Below are 26,341 nucleotides of genomic sequence, written 5' to 3'. Positions count from 1 at the left end.
CCGAGGACAAAGGATAAAAATGAGTTACTATTAAAATTTAAAATTCCCGCTTAACAAACTCTACCTGGGATTCCTTGAAAATTTTAATTTACCAGCCTCCACATTTCATCAAAAGATAAGAGCCTTACTGTAAAATAAGGATTGAAACTGAAAAGTAATGAGCTGTTATCATTTTTTTCCATTCCACCAGTCACAAAACATTAAACATGTATGTACCAGTTCACTCTACATGATTCATGATTTATTGTAGAAATGGTAAAAAAACACAATTATTATTTCTTCTGATCTCAATAGAAATTTGCATTTTGAAATCTTATAAATCTATTAAAATAATAACAATAGTACAAAATTATATCTTATTTTTTAGTGATCGGGAACTTTAAGGCCCTAAAAGTTTTATTATGAGTAAAAGCTCATAATTTCATTGTCTTCTAACAGTTTTGTGTGAACGAACTTTAAATTTCTTGCACCATTTTGACTTGAAGTAAATGCACAGGTGGTATATTGTAGGGAGACAGAGTCAACCTTCAATTGTTTTGGAGAAACCTATAGAGCTTGTCAATCAGTAATCCTTCAAAAGGCCTAGCGCTCTTATTAGTCTTCAATGTGATTTTTCCTAGAAGATACACAAACCTTGTATTCTTTGCCAATTCAATCTACTACAATTCCTCATCTAAGAGTAGTTACTTTCTTCCACTGTATTTCTGCTTGCATAACTTCTATCATGTGAGGAGGAATGAGTTCCTCTAAGCTTGAGATAGTCTTTTATGCTTTCAAAAACCTGGTTGATAAATTCAGAGCCTTCAATGTTTGGGGCATCTTTGTAACCATATTGGGCTGACATTTATATTACACTATACAAAACAATTATTCAAGTGACACATTCCATGAATTCCATTTCAGCAAACAGCAATCTCAGTTGTATACCATGAACCATGTCGTCAAAATTTTGAGGTTCAGGGTAAATAACCGAGATTGCTTTTGTTGAAACAGAATTGATGGGATGTGTCACTCGAATAATTGTTTTGTACAGTTTAATTTCTTGATGTATATTTGGATTACGTGGTTCATGGTATGTAACTGAGATTGTCGTTGCTCAGATGGAATTGATAGTAGATGTCTCTTGAATACTTGTATTTTACAGTGTAATTTCTTGATGTACATTGGCCTCAAATATAGAAAAGAAAGTATAGACACTAAGTGCTCACTCCTAGATGAGGATCTAAATTGGTGAAAGTTGGTCCTGGCTATTTAGTATTGTTTTTATATTACAGTACCATTTCCTATTAATGGACGATAGAAGATAAGATAAGACTAGTTTTATTAATGGCAATGGGTGACCAAAAGAGAGGTCAACGAGGCTCAAAAGTACACCAGTTACAACATACTGTGGAAGTGCCCATTACTTGTCATTAGGTATAGATTTAAAAAGTAATGGAGGGAGAAGAAGCATCCACATCTGTATCAATCACTCTGTAGCTAACGATGTGCTGCTTGATAATGTCACCTAGGGAGTGCCTAGGTAGTACCAATCTATAGTCTACATATTTAAATTACTGCTGGAAAGGGGTTTAGCAAATTTCAGTCCTTTCATTAGTTGAGTAGGGTTTGATTCCCAACTTAAATCGTAATCTAGAATGAGATTCTTGATTTTTCCCACAAAGAAACTCTCTAAATTAGCTAATTCATAAGTCTATTTCAATTGTTACCAACCTATATCCTTTCTGAGCTTGATGATAGGTATCACGCCTCGTTACCAAATGCATATATTTTTTATTATCTTATTTTTGAGCCACGGGGTTGGCTTGATTGGCCTTGGAGTTAGACATTAAACTTCTAAAAAATGGGATGCCACAAGTTCAACTCTTACGATTCCTTTGGGGTTATGCATTGTAATCAACATTGATGGTCTACCTGGTTTACCATCTATGAATCATGGGGAATACTTGTAATCAATGCGAATGGTCTACTTGGTTTACCATCTATGAATCATGGGGAATACTTGTAATCAATGCTGATGGTCTACCTGGTTTAGCATCTATGAATCATAGGGAATACTTGGAAGGTCTCTGTGAATTTAACAACATCTATTTAAATTCAACATCTATTTAAATTTTATAGTTGATTGTATTGTGACATGTATTGTTTTGCTATCGCTAGTCAATCAAAAATTAAAATTATACATTAAATTGGAGCAGGTCCAAAGTTTCTTTCCATTTTCCAAATTGCATATGTTTATCTCAATTGCCTAACTTGATTGTAACTTGTGAAACAATTTCGTTTTCTCCTCTATTGGTTCTGTTATGATGTTTCTACTTGCACTGACTTCATGGGTTAATTTCCTGTGTTTTATCTTTGGCATATGATATATATTGTTAATTGTAACAATGATCTTTGGCATATGAACAAGATTTTTCTAGTTGTGATATATCACCATGTCCATTTCTCAAACCTCAAAGGCGAAGATTCTCCAACATTTTACTTCTCACATATAATGAATTTCTTGTTTTTCCCCATCATATTTCTAGTTGAATATGTTTCATGCATAAATCCAATATTTTTCAAATAGCTTAAACTGTTCATATATTTCCTATACTTATATGTTCATGTGTCTCTTGCACCTATCCAAAGAAAAATCGTCGAGTAGTAGCATCACGTCATGGCATAAAGCAATAGTGCTTCCTTATTGCAAAAATTGCATTTGCGACAAATCGTTATCATTTTTGATAATTTCCTTCATTTATATAAATATGATGGTTCTCAAATGACTCTTTAGAGAAAAATTGTATATCAGATGAGATTTCTGACTCTGATGCACATCCAGTAAAATGCTTTTACAGCTGATCTGCCATTTGTTGTATTGGTTGTCACTTGCTATTTTCAAAGTTTCGTATGGTGTAAAATGCTAATTAAGTATTTTAATGCTGACAAGTATCTCTGATAATAATGGAGCCGAAGTTCTGGACAGACCCAGAAAGTGCCATCAAGAATGCATACAACCGGACTGATGGGAAAATTTTAGCAAAGGCAGCTGATTTAGGGCCCGGTGGCTCCACAGCAGTCACTGCTATTTTAGTTGATGGGAAAAAACTCTTTGTAGCAAATATAGGAGATTCCAGGGCTATTATATGTAAAAATGGCACTGCTATGCAGCTAACTGTTGATCATGAGCCAAGCATTGAACACCAAAACATCAAGAAGGGTGGATTTCTGACACTCCTGCCAGGTACCACTACAAATACTGTGCAGAGATTAATTTTAATGAGAACATACTTAAACAATTTCTAACTCAAGAGTAACATTTGAATGGTCACAGGGAGAAACTGTATACTTAATGGCGTTCTTTTTTGATATATTAGGAGATGTACCTCGAGTTAATGATCAGCTTGTTGTAGCTCGTGCGTTTGGTGACAGGAGTCTGAAGCAACATACAAGTTCAGCTCTTACGATTCCTTTGGGGTTATGCACTGTAATCAATGCTGATGGTCTACCTGGTTTACCATCTATGAATCATGGGGAATACTTGTAATCAATGCTGATGGTCTACTTGGTTTACCATCTATGAATCATGGGGAATACTTGTAATCAATGCTGATGGTCTACCTAGTTTAGAATCTATGAATCATAGGGAATACTTGGAAGGTCTCTATGAATTTAACATCTATTTAAATTTTATAGTTGATTGTATTGTGACATGTATTGTTTTGCTATCGCTAGTCAATCAAAAAATAAAATTATACATTAAATTGGAGCAGGTTCAAAGTTTCTTTCCATTTTCCAAATTGCATGTGTTTATCTCAATTGTCTAACTTGATTGTAACTTGTGAAACAATTTCGTTTTCTCCTCTATTGGTTCTATTATGATGTTTCTACTTGCATTGACTTCATGGGTTAATTTCCTATGTTTTATCTTTGGCATATGATATATATTGTTAATTGTAACAATGATCATTGGCATATGATATATATTGTCAATTGTAACAATGATCTGCATCTATGAACAAGATTTTTCTAGTTGTGATATATCGCCATGTCCATTTCTCAAACCTCAAAGGCGAAGATTCTCCAACATTTTACTTCTCACATATAATGAATTTCTTGTTTTTCCCCATCATATTTCTAGTTGAATATGTTTCATGCATAAATCCACTATTTTTCAAATAGCTTAAACTGTTCATATATTTCCTATACTTATATGTTCATGTGTCTCTTGCACCTATCCAAAGAAAAAACGTCGAGTAGTAGCATCACATCATGGCATAAAGCAATAGTGCTTCCTTATTGCAAAAATTGCATTTGCGACAAATCGTTATCATTTTTGATAATTTCCTTCATTTATATAAATATGATGGTTCTCAAATGACTCTTTAGAAAAAAATTGTATATTAGATGAGATTTCTGACACTGATGCACATCCAGTAAAATGCTCTTACAGCTGATCTGCCATTTGTTGTATTGGTTTTCACTTGCTATTTTCAAAGTTTCGTATGGTGTAAAATGCTAATTAAGTATTTTAATGCTGACAAGTATCTCTGATAATAATGGAGCCGAAGTTCTGGACAGACCCAGAAAGTGCCATCACGAATGCATACAACCAGACTGATGGGAAATTTTTATCAAAGACAGCTAATTTAGGGCCCGGTGGCTCCACAACAGTCACTACTATTTTAGTTGCTGGGAAAAAACTCTTTGTAGCAAATACAGGAGATTCCAGGGCTGTTATATGTAAAAAAGGCACTGCTATTCAGCTGACTGTTGATCATGAGCCAAGTATTGAACACCAAAACATCGAGAAGGGTGGATTTGTGACACTCCTGCCAGGTACCACTACAAATGTTGTGCAGAGATTAATCTTAATGAGAACATACTTAAATAATTTCTAACTCAAGAGTAACATTTGAATGGTCACAGGGAGAAACTGTATACTTAATGGCGTTATTTTTTGATATATTAGGAGATGTACCTCGAGTTAATGGTCATCTTGCTGTAGCTCGTGCTTTTGGTGACAGGAGTCTGAAGCAACATTTAGGTTCAGAACGAGATGTGAGAGACACAAAATTTCTCATTTTGGCTAGTGATGGATTGTGGAAGGCAAGGCATTTTCTCCAATCATTGACTTATTTGCATAGTTACTGTTAGATGCATATTTTTTTTGGCAAACTCATCTCATGGGAGAAAGCATCTAGGAAATTTTTTTATTACTGTATTGTCATTAATTTTACTCGAATACTTCATCTGAAATGCCGTAAGGAATAAATTGAAGAACACAAATGTTGTTGTGGTTATTCAGTTTTAGAAACTAAATATACTTAACAAAACTATTGCAGCGGAGTCTAATTCATATATGTTCCCACAGATGAGGAGGTTGTATTGTAAGCCTGAATGCAATTACTCTATTCCCACAGATGAGGAGGTTGTAGTGTAAGCCTGAATGCAATTACTCTGCTGAAGAATAAAACTTAACTGTCTTGCCCCTGGATATTTCCTTGACATGTTGTCAGGGTTTTACCACAAAAATCGCGTGTATTAATCTATATAATGTTGTGTGCGACTTTATTGTGAATAATCTAATTTGCAGACTCTGAACAACATACCTGAGCTATTCACAACTCTTGGGGTTATGAGGTGAAACAATTCATATCTTTTATAATTACGTGACCTCCTTGCCCCACAACATACAACATTTAACAATCAATAAATGGTCTTTCGCCCACAAATTGAACTGATTTACTTCCTCTGTAGCAGGCGACTGAAAAACATGTCTAGAAATGGTCCTTGTCAAGGTCATTATCACCGATAGAGATATTTTGACAAATTAAATTTCACACTGCACGCAATCTACAATCACAAACAAATAAGAGATGGATTAAAAAGAAAATTCATATTTCCCACAGCCAAAGTGATGATCAAAGATTTTAGTCGATATTTTCAATACATCATAACAACACTAAACATTGATAAATCATAAACAAAAAGAGGCATACCTTCATTGCAAGTTCCTGATCGATGTTGCAACGATATCTAGCAACACCTTCTAGGGGACAGTTTGTTCCTTTATACAAAAGATTGATATTACAAAGAGTTGAGAGCTGCATAAGAGCATCAGCCATATGCCCCAAACCATTTTCATCAGCTGCAGATATATTGTCAGATTGTAGATTTTCCAATTCTTCATCTGCCACTGTTGTGATGCATTGGAAGATTGCAAGCATCCTCTCATAGAAATATGATGGTTCTCGAATGACTCTTTAGAAAAAAATTGTATATCAGATGAGATTTCTGACTCTGATGCACATCCAGTAAAATGCTTTTACAGCTGATCTGCCATTTGTTGTATTGGTTGTCACTTGCTATTTTCAAAGTTTCATATGGTGTAAAATGCTAATTAAGTATTTTAATGCTGACAAGTATCTCTGATAATAATGGAGCTGAAGTTCTGGACAGACCCAGAAAGTGCCATCAAGAATGCATACAACCAGACTAATGGGAAAATTTTAGCAAAGGTAGATGATTTAGGGCCCGGTGGCTCCACATCAGTCACTGCTATTTTAGTTGATGGGAAAAAACTCTTTGTAGCAAATACAAGAGATTCCGGGGCTGTTATATGTAAAAACGGCACTGCTATTCAGCCGACTGTTGATCATGAGCCAAGTATTGAACACCAAAACATCGAGAAGGGTGGATTTGTGACACTCCTGCCAGGTGCCACTACAAATGTTGTGCAGAGATTAATCTTAATAAGAACATACTTAAATAATTTCTAGCTCAAGAGTAACATTTGAATGGTCACAGGGAGAAACTGTATACTTAATGGCGTTATTTTTTGATATATTAGGAGATGTACCTCGAGTTAATGGTCATCTTGTTGTAGCTCGTGCGTTTGGTGATTGGAGTCTGAAGCAACATTTAAGTTCAGAACGAGATGTGAGAGACACAAAATTTCTCATTTTGGCTAGTGATGGATTGTGGAAGGCAAGGCATTTTTTCCAATCATTGACTTATTTGCATAGTTACTATTAGATGCATATTTTTTTTGGCAAGCTCATCTCATGGGAGAAAGCATCCAGGAAATTTTTTTATTATTGTATTGTCATTAATTTTACTCGAATACTTCATCTGAAATGCTGTAAGGAATAAATTGAAGAACACAAATGTTGTTGTGGTTATTCAGTTTTAGAAACTAAATATACTTAACAAAACTATTGCAGCGGAGTCTAATTCATATATGTTCCCACAGATGAGGAGGTTGTATTGTAAGCCTGAATGCAATTACTCTGCTGAAGAATAAAACTTAATTGTCTTGCTCCTGGATATTTCCTTGACATGTTGTCAGGGTTTTACCACATAAATCCCGTGTATTAATCTATATAATGTTGTGTGCGACTTTATTGTGAATAATCTAATTTGCAGACTCTGAACAACATACCTAAGCTATTCACAACTCCTAGGGTTATGAGGTGAAATAGTTCATATCTTTTATAATTACATGACCTCCTTGCCCCACAACATACAACAATTAACAATCAATAAATTGTCTTTCTCCCACAAATTGAACTGATTTACTTCCTCTGTAGCAGGCGACTGAACAACACGTCTAGAAATGGTCCTTATCAAGGTCATTATCACCGATAGAGATATTTTGACAAAGGAAATTTGACACTGCACGCAATCTAAAATCACAAACAAATAAGAGATGGATTAAAAATAAAATTCCTATTTCCCACAACCAAAGTGATGATAAAAGGTTTTAGTTGATATTTTCAATACAGCATAACAACACTAAACATTGATAAACCATAAACAAAAAGAGGCATACCTTCATTGCAAGTTCCCGATCGATGTTGCAACGATATCTAGCAGCGCCTTCTAGGGGACAATTTGTTCCTTTATACAAAAGATTGATATTACAAAGAGTTAAGAGCTGCATAAGAGTATCAGCCATAGGCCCCAAACCATTTTCATCAGCTGCAGATATATTGTCAGATTGTAGATTTTCCAATTCTTCATCTGCCACTGCCGTGATGCATTGGAACATTGCAAGCAGCCTCCCTAGAGGGAAACTCCCTGGATCTTTAAGGAACTTTTCTTGCTCCTCATGTTCCTTTCTCTCTGTGGATTGTACACTCCTATTCACAAACCAACAAAAGAGAGTATACAATAATTACTCCAAAGTGATGCTTGGGATTGCATAATTATATGGAGGAAACGTTAACTTCTTGCTGCCATGAAATGGGAAAGAGGGCATAGTATTCAGTTGAGCTATAACTTCTAGATAAAAGAAATTAGATCCTTCCTTATGTGAAATCAACTAAATTTATTTTTAAGAATCAGATCAAAAGAAAAACAAAAAAGGAGAAAAGCAAAGGATCAAAGGAACTAAAGTTCTTACTTTTTCCTTCGCTTACGATTATCTAACCCTCTAGATGAATCAAAAAACGTGGCATCAAGAGTCGCAGGGTTCCTTGATGCAATGAAGGCAGAGATGAGCAAGTACTTGCCACAAACAGAAAGATGAAAATCTAGATCTTCATGTATTTCATCAAAACCTTGTCTTCTTGTCATGATTTTCCTTCTAACCTTGTCTCCAGAAGTAGGGACATTGAATATTTGGTTCAAGGCCGGTGCAATGTGTGGCTCAAGATAAGAAAACAGCCTCCACTTTCCGTTTTCATCGGGAACCACAACTTCTTTGCTAATTGGTTCACAGTATTTCTGAAACAAAGGTTCCAATGCTGTAGAGTGTTTTGTAACTCGCCTGCAAGCTCTATTGAAGGGCTTCAAAATAGCATTGTTCAATATCAGAAACAAAAAGAAAACAAATTTAAATCAAGCAGCCACATATTTCATTGGAACTTTTAAAAACTTCGAAAGCCCCTTAACTTGAACAGCAAAGAGAACCGTGGCACGGTTTGGACACCTGAGATCAGAGAAGCCCAACTTTCTTGCTGTTGGGTGGATCTTCCCATACAAAATAAGCAAGTGTATAGTGTGCAGAAGAGACAGAACTTTCAGAAAACCAAACTAATAACCTCATTGACAGGAGCCAATCAACAAGATTTAGACATTGTGACATACTCCTATGGACGCAGAGAAATAATAGACACATGAACCCAAATTTTCCTCGTGTTTTTCTAATACGATTTGAGCATTATTGTTTCATTAACAGAAATCTATAAGCATATTTGAAGAAAAATTTAGGCACAGGTACTTACTTGCGAAATGAGGCATACAACTCAGTATTAGGCTGCCCTTTGATAAGGACTTGATACAACTCATCATCAGTATAGTCCCGAAAGTAGACTGTCAATGGCTCCAGAGCACCAGTATGGGAATAGAAGGAATCTGGAGTGATATTGCTGATAAAAATCAAACCCAAATTGGGCATTCTTGTCAAATCAGATAGCTTAAACAATGCTGAGATGAGGTTGAAACCATTGTTCCACTCATGCAGAAGTTCAATATTGTCAAATATCAAGTACACCACCTCTGGAAAATCCAATCTCCTGACTTCTTTACTAAAATAATCATTGTCCCTCTTCCCTTTGTCTTTCTGCGAAGGATCATCGCAACCAAAAGCCTGAAGCCCCGTTCCTGTATTTTTTTTGGAGGAACCCTTAAGCCCCTTTTCTGGACTTTTTTGGGCATGCTTGAGGGGAACCCTTAAACCCTGATTCCTGAAACCCTTTCTCTGGACTTATTTGGGTATCCTCGTGGGGAGATCCCTTAAACACTGATTCCTTCAGCCCTTTATCTGGGATTTTTTGGGAATCCCTGGGAGGAGAGCCTGTAAGCCCTAGTTCCCCATCTTTCCGAGATTTTATAGACCCACCTACCAATTTCTTTTCATATTTTTTCTCAGTGGCCTGAATACAGGCTTCTTTCAAATACACAACAAAATCTGCAATTTTCTTGCAGCGCTTCGCACTGCTATAGTTATTAGCTTTCGTTCTTTTGTGGGATATCAACTTGTTCAGAATGGATTCAAACAACAGACGAGGGCTAAAACAAGATCTACAACTCGCATAGGCAAAAGGGCGGTTCAAACGCTTAAATATATCTAAAATTACACCTATTTTGCTAGTGGAAGGGCCCCCATAAACAAGCAATGGCGTCATAAAATCCCTTGGACCCCCAATGAGCGATATGAGCTCTTTAATATGTGTTTCTCGCCCGAGAAATCCATCGCAAAGGCATTGTTGGCTCTTGTGTGCCTGGTGATCCACCTTTTATTGAATGTAAAGTGAAATGTTTTTTTAAGGTTTTTTAATGTTTTAAAACATTTTTTATCAAATCAGACGGCTGATTTTTGTTTAATCGTCTAACAAAAAATATGATGGCTATGATTAGGACAGAAAGGCAGTCAGGGGAGTTCATTTCAGAGGGAAATGCCTTACGGCGTAATTAGTTAGGGAATCAATGAGCTCTTTTCCATTATTCAAAAATGTAAATTTTAGGTTTCACTCCGGCAATGAATTAGATGTGTTTCATCATAAAAACACAAATTTTAATGTGACTGTGTATACTAAAAGTTTAGTAATGTAAAGATTTGTAATGGTATAAAATAAAATAAATTTGTAAAAATGTAGAATTGTTTAAATATTAAAAAAATAGCTTTAAATAAAATTTGTTTTCGCTTAATTTATAATATAAAGGGAATAAGATATTAAATTCATCTTTGATTTCAAGTGAATCATTATTTAATGTGAATAAGATATTAAATTCTATCTTTGATTTCAAGTGAATCATTATTTAATGTGTCATACATTTTGGGTGAAGAAATTAGAGGAAATGGTTTATTGGCCTTATTTTTGTGGTACATCTCAATTTAGATATTTGGGGTTTGAAACTTTCTAGTTCCCTTTTAGGTATTAAATGACAATTTTCAAGGTCAAAACTTTGTGAGCATACATCAAAGACCTTTGATGGTGTGCTTCACATTTGGACCTTTCCGATGGTGCTAAAATCACCTCTAACGGATCTCATATGCAAAAATGATTCATCTCATAGTTTGACCTACTTTATTCACCCCATAGTACCAATTGGATACCTTGTCATCCTTCGTAACTGACATGTGGTGATAACCACATGTAGATTTTCAGGAGGATTTCATAATGTCCTAACCTTATCAGTAATTGAGGGTTTAGGCATGAAGAGAAAACTAACCTTATATAACTATAAGCTATGTTAAAAAGTGGTCTAGTAGTAAGGGAGGGGTCTAATAGTATCATACATAGTGGAGGAGAATTCACAAGAGATGCTACAAAGTTGGTAGCCATAATGATACAGTGTATTCATGTCACTAAAGCTAGGCTCTTTGTCGCAGAGACATGATTCCTGTGGAATTTCATAGCATCATTATTAGTGGTATATGCACCATTCCACACCATTACAACTTGTGGTATTAGTTTCCAATGGGGGGAAAATCAATATAATTTTTTTCATGAGATAAAATGGAAGATTAGTCATGCATCATTCCTTTCACTGTCCAACATGTAAAATTCGTCTAAAGTGGAGATAGATTTAAGTAGATAAGATATGGGAGTGGTTTTGATTTAGCAAGGCAAGATATTATGCTATCATTGGAAGATGTTTCATGGGGGAGTCCTAAACTACCCTAATTATAATAAGGAATTTTATTTCCTATTTCAATTTTTTAAGAAGTGGAAATGTTACCCAATGGGAAAGGAAAGTATTATCCACAATGATAACTAGAAACTAGCATATTGTTAGTCTCAAATTAAGCTTCAACAAACTAGAAATTTATAGGGGATGACATTTTTGTAGTAGTTTCATGTGGTCGTCAAATATAAGAATGGAAACACTAATAAGTTGGAACACATATCTTCAAGGTCACCCACATCCAAGATTATAGATTTGGTAACTCTTATGTACATGGAACCTTTTACCCATGATGCATATAAAGAGGTATACATACAACATGAGCACTTTAAACATGTATTTATGTAGCTATAAAATAAATTTCATATTGAAAAAATGTAATGGTTAGGTTTCATATCATCTCTATAATGGGAACTCTACAAGCTAGAAACACTTTGTGTTGTGAAAAGTGAAATATTGTAGTTAATGATAGAGCCTCATTTCTCCAATGTTGTAGAACATTTTGGTGTTGGGAATGCAATTTTCAACTTACAAAGGCATGTGTTTTGGCCCAAAATGCAAGAATATGTAACTAATTATTTTAGAGGATCCATACTTTATTGTATCACTAAGCCTAGTAGTTGAAAACAAAGCTAATAACATCGTTTATTCTACCCACTTGATTTGTGAAATAATTTCCATGGATTTTGTCGGTGGTTTTCCAACAATTAGGAAAGAGAATGGCTATCTGTTTGTGGTAATTAACAAGTATAGTAAGAGGTGTATCTTATCCATTGTAAAAATATCATCAAAGGATGAGAAATAGTAAACATATTCATTAGAGAAATTTTGAAGTATAAAATGGGTCTCCTAAGCAATATTATAAAATAATAGTGGAAAAAATAAAATAAGATTAGATTACACCATCAAATTTTAGAGGGAAAAAAAACTAATTTTTGAACTTGTACTTTCAACTTATCTCTCTATTTTTTTAATCAAATTTCAAGAAAGAGCACTCATTGGATGCGGAATTTATTTCTTCATCCAAAGAGTATCCATGTTGCATACTTTCGATGGACCCTAGTACATGAAAAATGAGCAAAACATGAAAAAATGTGATTGCAATCACATTTATTGTATTTTTTTTTGTGTAGCATGTTCCATCAAAAGTATGAAACATGGGTACTCCTTAGATGCAGAATTAAATTTCACATCTGCTTCTACTATAACTTTGAGTAAAGTGGTAGGGAGATAAGTTGAAAATACAAGTTCAAGAAATATATATATTTTTAAATATTTTTACCTTTTTGCTCCAAAAATGGTGAATCATCCTCCATGGTTGACATCATCATCTTGAATCTGATTGGTTCTTATATCTTTTATTTTTTTGAATATTTTTGTTTTGAGACCCTTTTTTTACTGCAAAATTTCTCTAATGTTTGGAAAATGTTTGGTTCCACTTTGGGACGTCGAGGAGCATCTTCTTAGATAGGGTTACATGATTTCTTTATTCCTTTTGAACTGCACTTTTAGAATAGACAAACACAATGATTTGAAGAGATATACAATATTTTGTCCATAGAAAAATGGGTAGACAAAAGTATTGATAAAATTAGTGAATATTACGTGGTTTATATTTTGAGTGGTTACAATAAAAAAATATCCAATGACCTAGAATAAAAATACGATGTATACTCATTACTCTTGTAACAGAGCAATCCATACTTCCACTACAAAGTCTTGTTTTGCAAGTTGCATTGGATATTTTTTGTCTTAACCCTTAGATGTTATATATACAAATTAAGGAGGAGTGAGGGATGATGTCACAAGCCAATCATTAGAAGAGGAGACATGTTTTGAAAATAATAGGGAAATCCGTTTGCTAGTATAAAATGCTTTGAAGTAATCATTAGAAAAGGTACAATGCCCAACATAATTAGTACAAAACTAAGAAATCATTCAATGTGGAAGAGACAGTTTGGTTTAGTTGAATGAGGAAAGGCTATATGGCATTGGTAAGAAGTTCAAGGCTCCATGGCATAGTCCTTTAGAGGTATTGAAGAAAGGGAGTGGAAAATACTATAGATTCATTCTACACCCATGCATGTGCATTTACTCAATAGTAAATGTGGAGAATATAAAACTTTATGAGTCTTGCATGTTGGATCGAGAAACTAAGGAGCAAGTAACATGTACCATAGAGAAAAAGTTATCAACTTAAAGAGAATGTTAGTAAGTTCTTTTTTTTTAATAGGTCCCATTTAGTGGTGTTTTTCAACCTTGTTTTGAAAAGTGTTGCTATGAGTAGCACGACTAAATTTTTGGGGCCTAAAGTTTTGACATTCTAAATTTTATTGTCTATAATAACTGGATTTTTTTTCCTTAAGAGAGAGGGACTTTGCAGCCCAATATGGAAGAACTATTGTAATGTCTTATTATGTTATCTAAACATTTATACTCGGTCAAATTACCAAAAGTTTTCGGACTCGGAGTTTTGACAACTCATGGCTTTTCCCACGGTAGTATTCTCTAATTTACTCTATTTAAAGACATAATATTAACATATAAATAAGTGTAATAAATAATAAGACTTGATGTAAGATTGTAGACCAAGATGTGTAAACCTTCCTCTTCAACAATGAAAAAGATTCTCACCCATCACCACTAAGCCTACCAACTAGATTCTCTATAATGCCTCCTTGCACATAAAAAAAATAAAAATAAAAACAAATAAATAAATAAAATATAAATTGTAAAACTCAAACTCTAAACCACTTACACATGACAAAAGCTTTAAACACTCAGGAGTCCCACTATCAAACCTCACCAGATTTGGGATGTAAATGTATAACCATAAAACCCAAAATCCTCTTCAATAAAAAAAATTGAAGCTCCCACACGAGGTCCCAAGATTAAACGCACAGGTGTTGAGATTGGGATGTACTCGGGATTCCTATTACTACTGCTTTTGTAAGAATTTAATTGTGAATTTTGTTTTGTAAGTGGGAAAAACTACAGCTCTTTATAGAAGAGAAAAATAAACTCGCAAATGATTTTGTATTTATGTTAATATAGATAGACTAACGATGGCGGTGTGAGCGAGGAAGTTGGTCGCTGAGGTTCCTGTTTAAGTCATTCCTCAATAAACAATATAATAATGTATCAGACTACAATTAATTAATTATTATTATTATTATTTTTTTTTATTTAAATTAAAAAATTATTAATATAAATATATTATCAAACATTTTCGTTACGATATCAATGTATGACCACAGAACCGAAAAACGTTTTGACGGCAAACACTAAACTCCCACACTCGCGTGCTTCAATGTGGTGGAGAGGTCCCACGATCGAAACTCACAGGTGTTGAGAAATCGAACTACTGCTCTTGCAAGGATTTAAGTGTGAAGTATGTTTGGTAGGTGGGAAAAGATGGAGCTCTTCCAGACGCAATAGCGAACCTGACAAACAATTTTATTAATAAAAATGTTATCAAATATTGAAATATTAATATGAACAAGTTTAATATTAAAATTTTGAAAATATGAAATGAAGGGGGCAAACATTTTAATTAATAAAAATGTTATCAAATATATATGAACAAGTTTTAATATTAAATTTTTCAAAATACGAAAGGAAGGGGATCAACTTTTGAAATGGAACTCTCCAATGTCCTCAAAGGTCATGTGACCTGCATACGATGGGAGAGAGACACCAAAGGACGTTGGGAAAATGGAATACTGAGTATATTGTGCCTTGTAACAATTCTCACTTCAATGAAATGCTGCAGAGGTTTTGAATACTGCGTCGTTGTTATAATTAGGTGATTCCATTTGACCCTTTACAAGTTTTAGGTGGGCACCTTATCATCATTGCCTTTTTATAAAATAACAATTATTTAAATTAATTGGAAGCTACCATGTGTAAAGTAAATAATACAGTATATGGTTTATGGGATTATGGGATGGTTAGAATGAGTTTAATGGCTAATTATTAAAAGTTTATAATATTTAATGTTCGATATCTTAAACTGTTTTTACTATATATTTTATTATGGGTATTTTTAACATTATACAAGTCAGTGAATGGAAATAAACCCGATGATTTGGTATTTCCATGAATGTATTTATAAGATATGAAAAGAGAATACAAATACGAAATTTGGATGGGAAATAATGATTTCAAGGATTAAGGAATGAGACTAAAAGAGAATACAAAGTAAGATGGGAGGAAATAAACCAAAAAGTTACAAATAAAAATAAAAATATATTTACTCAAATTTAGAATAGAAAATGGTTTAGATTTATTTTAATTTTAGAATTATGTATTAAGAGGGATCAAAATCTTTTAAGGTGTAATTGCTTTAGTATGAAATTTGAGGAAAGATTTACACTTTTAGAAATTTATTTCTCTGGGATTTTGATAAATTTAGAGTTAAGATGAATCTAGGTTAAAAATTATCAAATTATTTTTCTTTAAACATTTTTCTTGTTTGTCTTTTTTTTTGTCTTCCAAAGCATTTTTCATATTACTCTGATTTTTTTATTTTATTTTTTGGGTCTAGATTTCTAATTAAATGACACCGTGGTCTTGAGAATCAAAGGTAAGTAACTTAAATCGGATCTTAAAATAATATTAATGGTATTTTTTAATTAATTATTCTATATTTTTAAATAATTATCATTCAAATAATTAAATTTGAAAAGTAAAACTGTAAGTGAATGGAAGAATTAGGAAAAAAGGGAAAAAAACAACTACAAATATACAAAAATAAATAAAAGAAAGTTAAAAAAAAATTAAAAATTTATTTTGAAATTAATAAATAAAGAAATAAATTTTAAATTTTTATTTAAACACAAAAATAAGATAAATAAATAAATAAATAAATAAATAAATAAATAGATATATATATATATATATATACTACAAATTTTATGAATTTATTTCTTTCAGTTAAGTACAATGAGAGTGTCTCCTTTATATTGGGTTGTAATATCAATAATGCACTGATTTACATAGTGAGAATGTTTGTTTCTTATTATAGTTAAAGATGATGATGGCGATTAGCATCCACTAAGATCAACATGGTCTACCTGCCCTTAAGAATGTATCTGGTTGGTTGAGATTCTTTAAAATGTTATTACTATGATTGAAAATAAGGGACATAAGCATTCCTAGATCACCATAATTTTGCTGACTATATGGACTATATTTTGAAAATTAGAATGGATGTGAGTAAGAGTTGGGTAGTCTAAATAGATTGTTTTTCATCTTCAACCCTTTCAATTTTGCAAAGGTTGCGGTCTCTTTCATACCAAAGAGTTTTGGGACTTGATCAATGCTCGTCTCCACCTTGAAGCTAGTGAGAATTAATTATTATCTTGGAAAATTTCATTTTCTTATTAGCATTGGTCAACATAGAAAGATAAGTCTAATTTTCAAGATTGGGGTTGATCTCCTTCTTATAACAATATAGATTCCTTTTTCCCTCTAACTCATCATCTGACAAATTATCCTTAAATTTTGAAGTAATAATATTTTTAATATTAACCTTATTCTTTGAGATGATCTCCTCCTTTACCCCCCCAATGATCTAGGCTAGATTTGGCATCCTTGTGTCATCCTTGCTCCAGCCTGAGGTGAGGATTTTTGCTAGTGTTAGAATAAATTTTAGGAAACCTCTTTGTTTCCATGTCGTACAATTTTTTTATACGTGAGATAGATAGTAATAGCCATGCTTTTAATAGGGAAAATTCTAGTTTCAATCAATAGGATATGGTAGGGAATATTCCATTTAATCTTGAGGCTGTTTGTTATAAATATATTTTGGATCAATTCAATATTCTTCCATGATTATGTAGATATAGTACAACCCCACACCTCACATCCAAATAAAATAATAGTACTAATGAGCATCTCAAAGAGGATATTTTGTTTACTCCATGGTTAAATATCCATCAACCTACAGTTTTTTTCAAGCCCATAATAATCTTTCCAACCTCCAATTATCCATTTATTATAATGAACCAATTGAGTTGATGATAAATGTTGATTCCTAGATATTTGTATGAATAAACGTTCTCCAAGCATTTATTATCGTAAATAAAATTATCATAGTTGATCTTTTGGAGTTAATTAACATGCTCTTATTATTTGTTGTATTAATAGTCATACCCATCTTGAAGCAATAATCTTGGAGGATTCTAAGCTATCGGTTTATATTGGCTTGGCTCCTAGCTAAAAGATTGATATTGTAAGCATAAAGGAGGTGATTAATGACCATACAAGTGAGCCTAGGCCTATCACAACCTAAATCATCCAAGTTCAACATTAGTTAGCCAAACAAATCTGTACACTACTGGCCCTTTCAGCATCAGTCTACAGAGTGCAGACCGAAGTCTCACCCGAAGCAGTATGGGGTGATGCTGGAAACAAGTTTCTGCACCCTAATATCGTCGTGATGTCAGTTTATACCTCCATATCCTACCTTTTTACAGGTCACTAAGCCTTTGGGCTTGATCAATCTAACGTTTATTCCACCCTTCAGTACCTGCGTGAAGGTTTACGATTTTCCTTCGTGCAGCACTAACCCAGGGTCCAGGTACTTTCGCATAGCTATGAAAATGTATTATATAGGTTCCCAAGTTATCTCAAGTGTTTTTCTTATCTTACCAATCACTTATAGTTAGCGCCGCATAAACCGATATCTTTACTTGTGTTCAATTAACAGATATAATCACATACGTTCACGCATCAAATAAACATTGTAAAATAAACCCAGAACGCCATATAATCAAATGGATTAACAGGGACTAAATACACAATAATTGCAGAATACTTCTCTTTATTGATATCTTCTAGTTTAATATAGACTCTATCCACCCTGCGCACACAGCTGCAGGGGTCCACACACTCAGCTTTGCGGACTTCCACCCTAGGCCTTTGCGCACTCAGCTACAGAGCCTTCTACCTATGCTAAGGCCCACAACACTTAGATTTCTTTACCAAGACTTCCACGCTTAATTGTTTGCCAACTGCCTAGAGCTTACTTACTTAGCTCTCTTTTATAAAATCCCATGGTCCGCAGACAATGGGTAGATATTTACAACTGACTTAACACTTTACAAAATAAGGGCGGACAACCCTCTATGACTCTTGACACCTTCGCACTCCATGACCACAAAGTGCAGAGACTTTACAACTTTATTACAAAATTGTCCCAAAACATGGACCTTTAACCCCAAAACTGCTCTTGGGGGAACTCGTTCCCAACATGCCCCCAACACAAACATGGTGACACGCCCTCGAGTCACTCTGCAGGTGTAGAGATTTTGGAACGAAGACCTCCTAGCTCAACATGTATGACGACAACCTCGGCGATGCACTGTGCGGTCGCCTACTTCACTCCTTTAATCATCTACTCTGTCACTAGTATTGAACTATGAATTTGAAGCTTCTACTAAGTCGCTTGCAGACTAGCAAGCTTACCTTCAATGGAGATCGTGACCAAATAAGCTTTGTCCAACCAAGGCTTCAAGCACGCCTTCAGCACTGCCTCTTTGTGCTGCACTACATCTACCTATTCCTTCGATGTTTTGGCCTCCTCCAGCTTCACCAATCTCTATGTGAGAGCGATGGTGCGTGTTGCTCCTTTTACTTCATCATATCACTGCTGGAGTTCTTGCGCCTCTGTTTCCAGTTGTTGTACATTAGGATCCTCCTCCAGACTAGTCAGGACCTCGAACGATTGTTCAAATAGCCATGTGCAGTCTGCTATTGCACTATCCACTGTCACTATCGCCTCTATGATAGCGGTTAAATGTGCTGCTCCTTTACTTTCAGCGGAGTTGAAGGCTGGGCCTTCGAATTCAAATCTGCAATCTGTAGGTTCAGCTCAAGCTAAATCGTAGCCAACTCTGTGCGAGCATTTCACACCCTTATAGCAAGCTTACGAATGCACACCTCTACCATTTCTCCCTCAGGAATGGCTGAGCACTATTTAGTACGCTTCCTCCATGACATGAACTATACACTTGTTTCGTTCAGTTACTTCAATCATGGTGGTGATGGCAGAGTCTCGTTGTAGGGCTAGCTGCACATTATTGATCTGCTGCTCACTGATCACCAGCACACTGCGCTATTCGCGGGCCCTAAGCTCCACGATCACTCCATCCTATAGTAGGTCGAGCACCTCGTTAGGAGGCGCTACCAAGTTTAGCCCTACTCCCTTAATGGCGCTAACAGTGGGCCTGTCAGCCTCATTTTCTGTGGTCAGTGCTCCATCGGGCAGCACTATTGCTCAGGAGTCCTTCGCACACAACATCCCGACAGATTTTGAAGTATGGATGGTGAGGTTTTTGGACATCACGCCAGCCTATGATACACAGATATGCATCTCATGCAGACCTATCTGGATGGCCCCCAATAGTTGTTGCTACTACTGCTCAAGTTGTTGCAGTACCTCCACGGTGACATCCCCCACTGTGTCTCCAATATCATTCAAATCTCCCTCTGTTAGGGTGATTGGGTCCAGCAACGTCTTGCTGGCCTTGAATTTCTTTCGCAGCCCCACTTTTCCCTGTTCTCTTGGATGTTTGATGTGGTACGATGTCATTTGCAGGTCTACTCTGTGCTACTCTATTTGCTTGTTCGTTTCTTTCTTTGTTTTGGGCAAAGGCAACCTCTCACTTTTGTCATAGCCACGTTCTACTCTGCTTGTCTGTTGTACAGCATTACGCTCTGCTTAGGCCTTGTCAATGGCCTCCTTCTTCCTCTTATCAGCCAACTGCACCATCTTGATCTCGGCCTCCTCCTTTTTGCGCTGCACAGTGGACTTTCTCGACCCCACTTCCGAGTCTAAGGCAGTGCGTCACTCTACCGACCAGCGATCAAGAACTGCATGAATCACATCATCAGTTGCCAAGTAAGGCAAGTCATGCCACTTCTACTTAGGGTCCTTCCGTGCCCTGATCGAGATGCCTTGAAAGTCTACCTTTAACTCCACATACTCCTGTAGTTTGAAAAACTAAGTAGGTGAAAACTCACGGCTTGTGATTGATAGCCATGCTTATATTAATTTCCATCAAGATCTAGAAGATCTTGATATCCTTGATGTGCTGAGCATCCTTGGTCTCCCACATCGAAGCGTACTTCACTGCTTCTGGCAGGCCTGGCGTGACTGAGGGGAATTGACTGCCTTCAGGTAGCTCCCAGGCTACCATCACAATGGACAGCAAGAGCCATGAATAATAGAAGTTCTTGCTAAGCTCTTGTGCCTCGTAGAATTTCACAAGGAACTTGCTGCAGAGATAGCACACCCATTTAAACTAAAATCCTTTGGCACAGTGGGTTGCTATAGTGACGACGGGTGCTGACACTTCATCTGTGTGACACTTCCTCATAACTTTTCCTACTACAATCTATGTGGCCACCTTGACCGCAAGGTCATAGATACTTGAGATGGCATAGCCTCATAGCTTCTTCACGAGCTTGAATTTCGCCTTCATGGCCTCCACGAGGGCATACTCACCACGTTTTCTGCTAAACATCATGGCCAGATTTTTCCCTGTATAGGGTAGCTATGTGATCCTATGGATCAAACTGTCGGTGATAGGTATTTACTCATCCAGCCATAGACACCCATCGTGCATCAAGCATAGCAGTTGGTTGATGATCAACACCATAATGGGTGTGTGATTGTAGTGTTGCACCCATAGTAGGTTGAGCAGACTTGCCTTGTCTATACCCCTGAGCCACTTCCATAGTTCCAATGCAGTCATCCCAGTGGTACATTAGTTGTTCTATTGGCTTCAATTGGCTACCATTCATCTTTCTTGCAAAGGGATCTTCATTCAATTTAACCTACTTAATTGCTCCACCATCGATAATTTCCTTAATGACATAGGGCCCTAGCTAGTGCATCCTAAATTTCCCTAGAAATTTATCAAACTTGCTGTCATATAACAAAACCAGATCATTTACCTTAAATTTGCGCAGTTTAATGTGACGATGATGCCATGCTTTTTCGCGCTTCCTTTGGACCTGTTGGTGAAATCCAGCACGAAACCTTTCTTCATCAAGCTCAGCAAGCTGCCCAAGCCTCTTTTCTAGGGCTCCACAATCTGTCATACCTGTGAGTGTTGCTATGTGCAAACTAGGCACAATGTATTCCATGGCACCACTACTTCAACACCATATACAAGCCTAAAGGTTGCCTATCTCGTCAACTTTTTGCATGTCGTTCAATAGGCCCATAGTACTGCAGTTATGCATAGGTCGCAATCACTTCACTGAGCATTAAAAACCTTGGTCAACGCATTCTCCAGTACCTTATTGAATGCTTCCACCATCCCATTAGCCAGTGGTTGATAAGGCGTGTTTTTATGGTGATATACCTGAATTTACTCTCTCAGCACGCTAATCGTTTCGTTCAGAAAGTGAATACCATGATCACTCATCAAAATATTTGGACACCCAAATCGCATCAGTACATACTCAAAGAGAAACTTTGCAGAAGTCACACCTATACAATCCTTCATAGGCTATGCCTCCACCAATCGAGTCAAATACTCAATCACAGTGATAATGTACCGCGCTCCCAACTTCTTTCCTTGAGGTTTAATGGGTCCCACAAAATCTATCGCCCATTTTTCAAAAGGTTGTAACATCATATGTGGGTTTAGAGGTAGCTCATCCCTTCACGATGGCCCACCAATCCTTTGACACACATCACATGCCTTACAGTAAGATTTTGAATCCTAATGGAGGGTTGGCCACCATAACCCTATGCATAGGATCTTATGTGCGGTTGCCCCTCCTGCATAATGGCCTCCTACATCACCCCTATGAGCATCTGTGAGGATAATTCTCCTTTCAAACTCTGGTACATATCGTCGTAATCCTTCATCAGACCCCATTTTGTACAAATATCTGGCAATGATAGAAAATTCTATCGCGTGCACCACTAACTCCTTCTTCTGCTGGATGGTGTAGCCTTCCGGCACAGTTCCTATCCTTAGGAAGTATATGATGTCTTCAAAGTGATCATCCACAAAGCACACTGCAAAGAGCTATGTGCCAGGCAATCCCTCCTCCAAATTAGTGGGTTCTTCCCTCGTTTCAATGCACGACAGATGGTCTGGTCCCACGTTCAATTGTCGAGGCTTCATAATAACTTGAAAATCATACTCCTAGAACAATAAAAACCACCTACATATTCTCCCCCCAACATAGGCTTATTGACCAACTATTTTAACGCAGAATGATCTGTATACATCTTAAAATGTCCACCCAGCAAATAGTGTCTAAACTTCTGGAGGGCATATACCATGGCTAGTCCTTCGCGCTCGGTGGTGGAATAGTTATTCTTAGCCTTGGATAACATTCTGCTATAGGATGGTCCAATTGTCCTTCACCAGCCTGTGTCAGTACTGCTCCCAGGGATATATATGACGTGTCTACATGTAGATGAAACTCCTTCCAATCTGGGAGGACTAAAATCGGTGTGGTGACCATTTTTCCCTTCAGCACATCCAAGATTTTCTAACAATCCTCGTTCCAACAGAATGTAACATCTTTTTTCATCAACTTCTCCATAGGTGCGATGATTTGGGCATAGCCCTTGATAAATTTCCTACAGTACTTAGTATGTCCCAAGGTTGCGCACAACTGTTTCACACTCCTCGACACCTCCAAGTTAAGTATCACTGCGATCTTCGTGGGATCTACCATCAATCTCTGTCTACAAACCAAATGACCCAATAGGGTCCCAAAAGGGACAAAAAACAAACATTTCTTCAGATTGAGCATGATCTAGTACCTTCGCGAGGTGTCTAGCATTAAGCACAAACTAGCCACATGGTGTTTTAGCAACCTAAATATAGTCCAGTCATCAAATTACACCTCCAAAAACTTATGAATGAAGTCTTTGAATGCAACAATGACTATGCGTAAAAAAATCGCATGGACATTCTTCAATCTGAAAGGCATTATGTTGTACTGAAAACATCCCCATTCAGTCGGGAAGGTCATCCTGCTTCTATCTTCAGGTGCAATTTTGATCTGATGGTACCCAAAGAACCCACCATTGAAGGAGTACACTTCCTGGCCACCTACATTATCCAATAGCTCATCAGTGAACGGAGTCGGGAAAGGATCATGCATGCAAGCGTCATTCAAATTTATGAGATCTACACATATCCTTATTTCATCCTTCTGCTTATTTTCCTGTACCACCATTGGGCTTACCCAATCAAATTCTTCTACGAGCTCAATGATGCCTGCCGCAAGCATCTTATCTAACTCTAAGCGGACCTTTTCCTTATACTTTGGATTAAGAAGATAAGGTCTTTGCTTAACCGACTTCGCATTGGTTTTTAACGTGATCTTCATAATACCCAAGTCTCATATTATCCCCTTTAACTATGTAAACTTGGTAGGGAACAAATCTTGGTATTCGCGAAGCAATTCAACGACCTTATATACCATTACGTCATCCTAGTAATCTCCAATCTTCACAAATTTTGGCTCTGCCTTGGTACCAATATTTATCTCTTTAGTCTTCAACGACGGAGTTATATCAGGATTCTCGATCGAAAATCCCTCGACCTCATGGTGGCCCTTGGTTTTAGGAACATTAATCTTTCATGGGTCCTCAACTTCTTTTTTAGTAGTCACATTATAACATTTTAGCATGTGGCTCAGCTGAGTAGTCTAATCGGGTTGAACCAGATCCAAAGGATCCTACGCTATCCTAAAGATTGTTTCTTTAAATTCTTGTAGCACTTTGTCAATACAGTCAAATTCACCTTCGAAACTAAATGTCATTATGAACCCTTCGTGCAAAATATCCCATTCTCCTATGCAATGGCGAAGCTCTGTCTCCAAGTACTAGTTCATCAGGATGACATCTAGGTTGTGAGAGAACAAGTGCACCCATTCAGGTTGGGGCTTCGCTCGATAGGACTTAGCCCATTTGGCCAAGTGTGTGCGCAGATCATCCTTCGTGTCATACTTGTCTATCACTCATACCTTCGACTTCCCAAAGTGTGTTCTCATCATCCTCCTACATTCATGCTAATCATCAAAGCTACCCTTGTATGTACCCCACCATCTCGTGGGTGTAGTGCGTATGGCCCAGTCTAAAGACTGGAAGTGTTGCTTCTCTGGTACTTCCCTCTCAAAGGAATCCAAAAACACATCCACACCATTGACGCCATCATAAGTGGGCAGATTTCTTACTTCCAATGACACACAGTGCAGCGACCGGGTCATCATGTTACAACTCAGCATGGTTACTACATGTAGCTAATTCTATTAGCACTCTAATTCTTCCTCCAAGTCTTAGTTGTAGGAACTCTCGTGATCCCATGTAATTTTTCCATCCACTGTCGGATCCACCCAATCTTTGTCTCGCACTGTTATCTTATATATGCAGTCCAAATCATCATCGCTTTCATAATTGCAGACTGGTTCAATATAGAGCGATCCTTCAGCAGGATCTAGGGGTACTATTACATGAAGCAATTTCCTTTCAAATATCATCTTTCGCTTATTTTGGTTGATTACCCCATTCATGTCAGTAGACCAATCAACGACAAGGAGAGTAGGGTAGGGGTTGCTATCATCCACAATTTCTATTACTTCAATGATACCTATAGTTACTCCTTGCAGTCATCCCATGGGAATGATCTTCCATTGATTTTCCATCCTTAACTAAATCGGAGACCACTATGTTGGGTTGTGTTATATTCTTTCCACGACTAGCCCATGTACTTAACCGAGGGGTTAGAAGGGGGGCAGAGCCCCCCCTTGGTTGTACCGATTGCGTAGCCGGGGGAGTCATAGGGGTTTTGAGGGGTGCAGGTAACCCCACTCTATGGGGTCTGGGGCAACGCCAGGAAAATTTTGGTTTTGGACCCTATATTAGGTTGGGCAGACCTACCTATGGTTTTGTGCATGTTTTTCGAACATGGTTTTGGAAGCGACAGTTTTTGGTCCATCATTTTGGACGCGATGGTTTTGAATCCATGGTATTGGATGCTTCGACATGTATAAATATGTATTGTAACATTGAAAGGAGCGTAATGAAAAATCAAGCTGGTAGTCCCGATTTTGGGATCTAGGGGAAAATCTCTGTGTATATGTGTTTTATGTGTTATGCTCTCACATTGTTTATTTTGTGTGTTATAGAATTCGTATGTAGGTACTTTCTGTATGGGGTTAAAACCTACATTTGGTATTAGATATGTTTTGGCTTCAAGGAGACACCTTTGTTGCTGAGGGTTTTTTCTTGGGCTTGTGGTAGACCCTGTTCAGTGGGAGATCTGCGGGATCGATTTTGGTGGTGAAAGAAGATGGCGAGTAGTGGAAAGATAGAGATTGAGAAATTTAATGGTGAGAGTTTTGAGTTTTGGAAACTCAAGGTGGAGGATCTATTGGTGGATAAAGATCAATGGATCATGGTAGATCCAGGTACTAAACCAACGGGAGTGTCCAATGAAGAATGGAAGAAGTTGGATCAGAAGGCAAAGAGCACAATATGATTGTGTGTCTTAGATTTAGTATTGCTAAATGTATCAGGGCATGCTATGATGAAGGCTTTGCGGGACAAGTTAGGGACTTTATACCAATCTAAGTCTCTTCTGAATGAACTGTTCCTACATAAAAAGCTATATAACCTAAGGATGAAAGATGGAGACTCGGTGACAGAGCATCTGAACACATTTAATACTGTGGTAAG

At 36.6% G+C, this 26,341-nt stretch overlaps 4 protein-coding genes across 4 annotated transcripts; 3 read left to right on the top strand and 1 right to left on the bottom strand.

Annotated features, from left to right (window-relative positions):
• Positions 1–2,946: 2,946 nt before the first annotated feature.
• Positions 2,947–3,529, top strand: LOC149237342 (putative protein phosphatase 2C 44). Its single transcript, XM_089369243.1, has 2 exons — positions 2,947–3,226; positions 3,360–3,529. Exons 1-2 carry the CDS (start codon positions 2,947–2,949, stop codon positions 3,527–3,529), a joined length of 450 nt encoding a protein of 149 aa, XP_089225369.1.
• A 1,012-nt stretch (positions 3,530–4,541) lies between these two features.
• On the top strand, positions 4,542–5,629 carry LOC149237341 (putative protein phosphatase 2C 44). Its single transcript, XM_089369242.1, has 3 exons — positions 4,542–4,821; positions 4,955–5,091; positions 5,579–5,629. The coding sequence occupies exons 1-3, from the start codon at positions 4,542–4,544 to the stop codon at positions 5,627–5,629; spliced, it is 468 nt and encodes a 155-aa protein (XP_089225368.1).
• Positions 5,630–6,422: 793 nt separating this feature from the next.
• LOC149237340 (putative protein phosphatase 2C 44) lies at positions 6,423–7,461 on the top strand. The gene is made up of 3 exons (XM_089369241.1): positions 6,423–6,702; positions 6,836–6,972; positions 7,411–7,461. Exons 1-3 carry the CDS (start codon positions 6,423–6,425, stop codon positions 7,459–7,461), a joined length of 468 nt encoding a protein of 155 aa, XP_089225367.1.
• Positions 7,462–7,622: 161 nt separating this feature from the next.
• On the bottom strand, positions 7,623–19,572 carry LOC149237339 (origin of replication complex subunit 5-like). The gene is made up of 7 exons (XM_089369240.1): positions 19,554–19,572; positions 19,310–19,461; positions 9,648–10,211; positions 9,216–9,613; positions 8,390–8,791; positions 7,817–8,126; positions 7,623–7,670 (listed from the first exon to the last, which is right to left on the bottom strand). The coding sequence occupies exons 1-7, from the start codon at positions 19,570–19,572 to the stop codon at positions 7,623–7,625; spliced, it is 1,893 nt and encodes a 630-aa protein (XP_089225366.1).
• Positions 19,573–26,341: the final 6,769 nt, after the last annotated feature.

This window comes from Pinus tabuliformis, chromosome 8 (assembly GCF_031772625.1).
Source record: "Pinus tabuliformis cultivar Carrire ecotype Pingquan chromosome 8, CPIR1, whole genome shotgun sequence".
Classification (NCBI taxonomy): domain Eukaryota; kingdom Viridiplantae; phylum Streptophyta; class Pinopsida; order Pinales; family Pinaceae; genus Pinus; species Pinus tabuliformis.
This window is presented reverse-complemented; position numbering and strand designations above follow the sequence as displayed.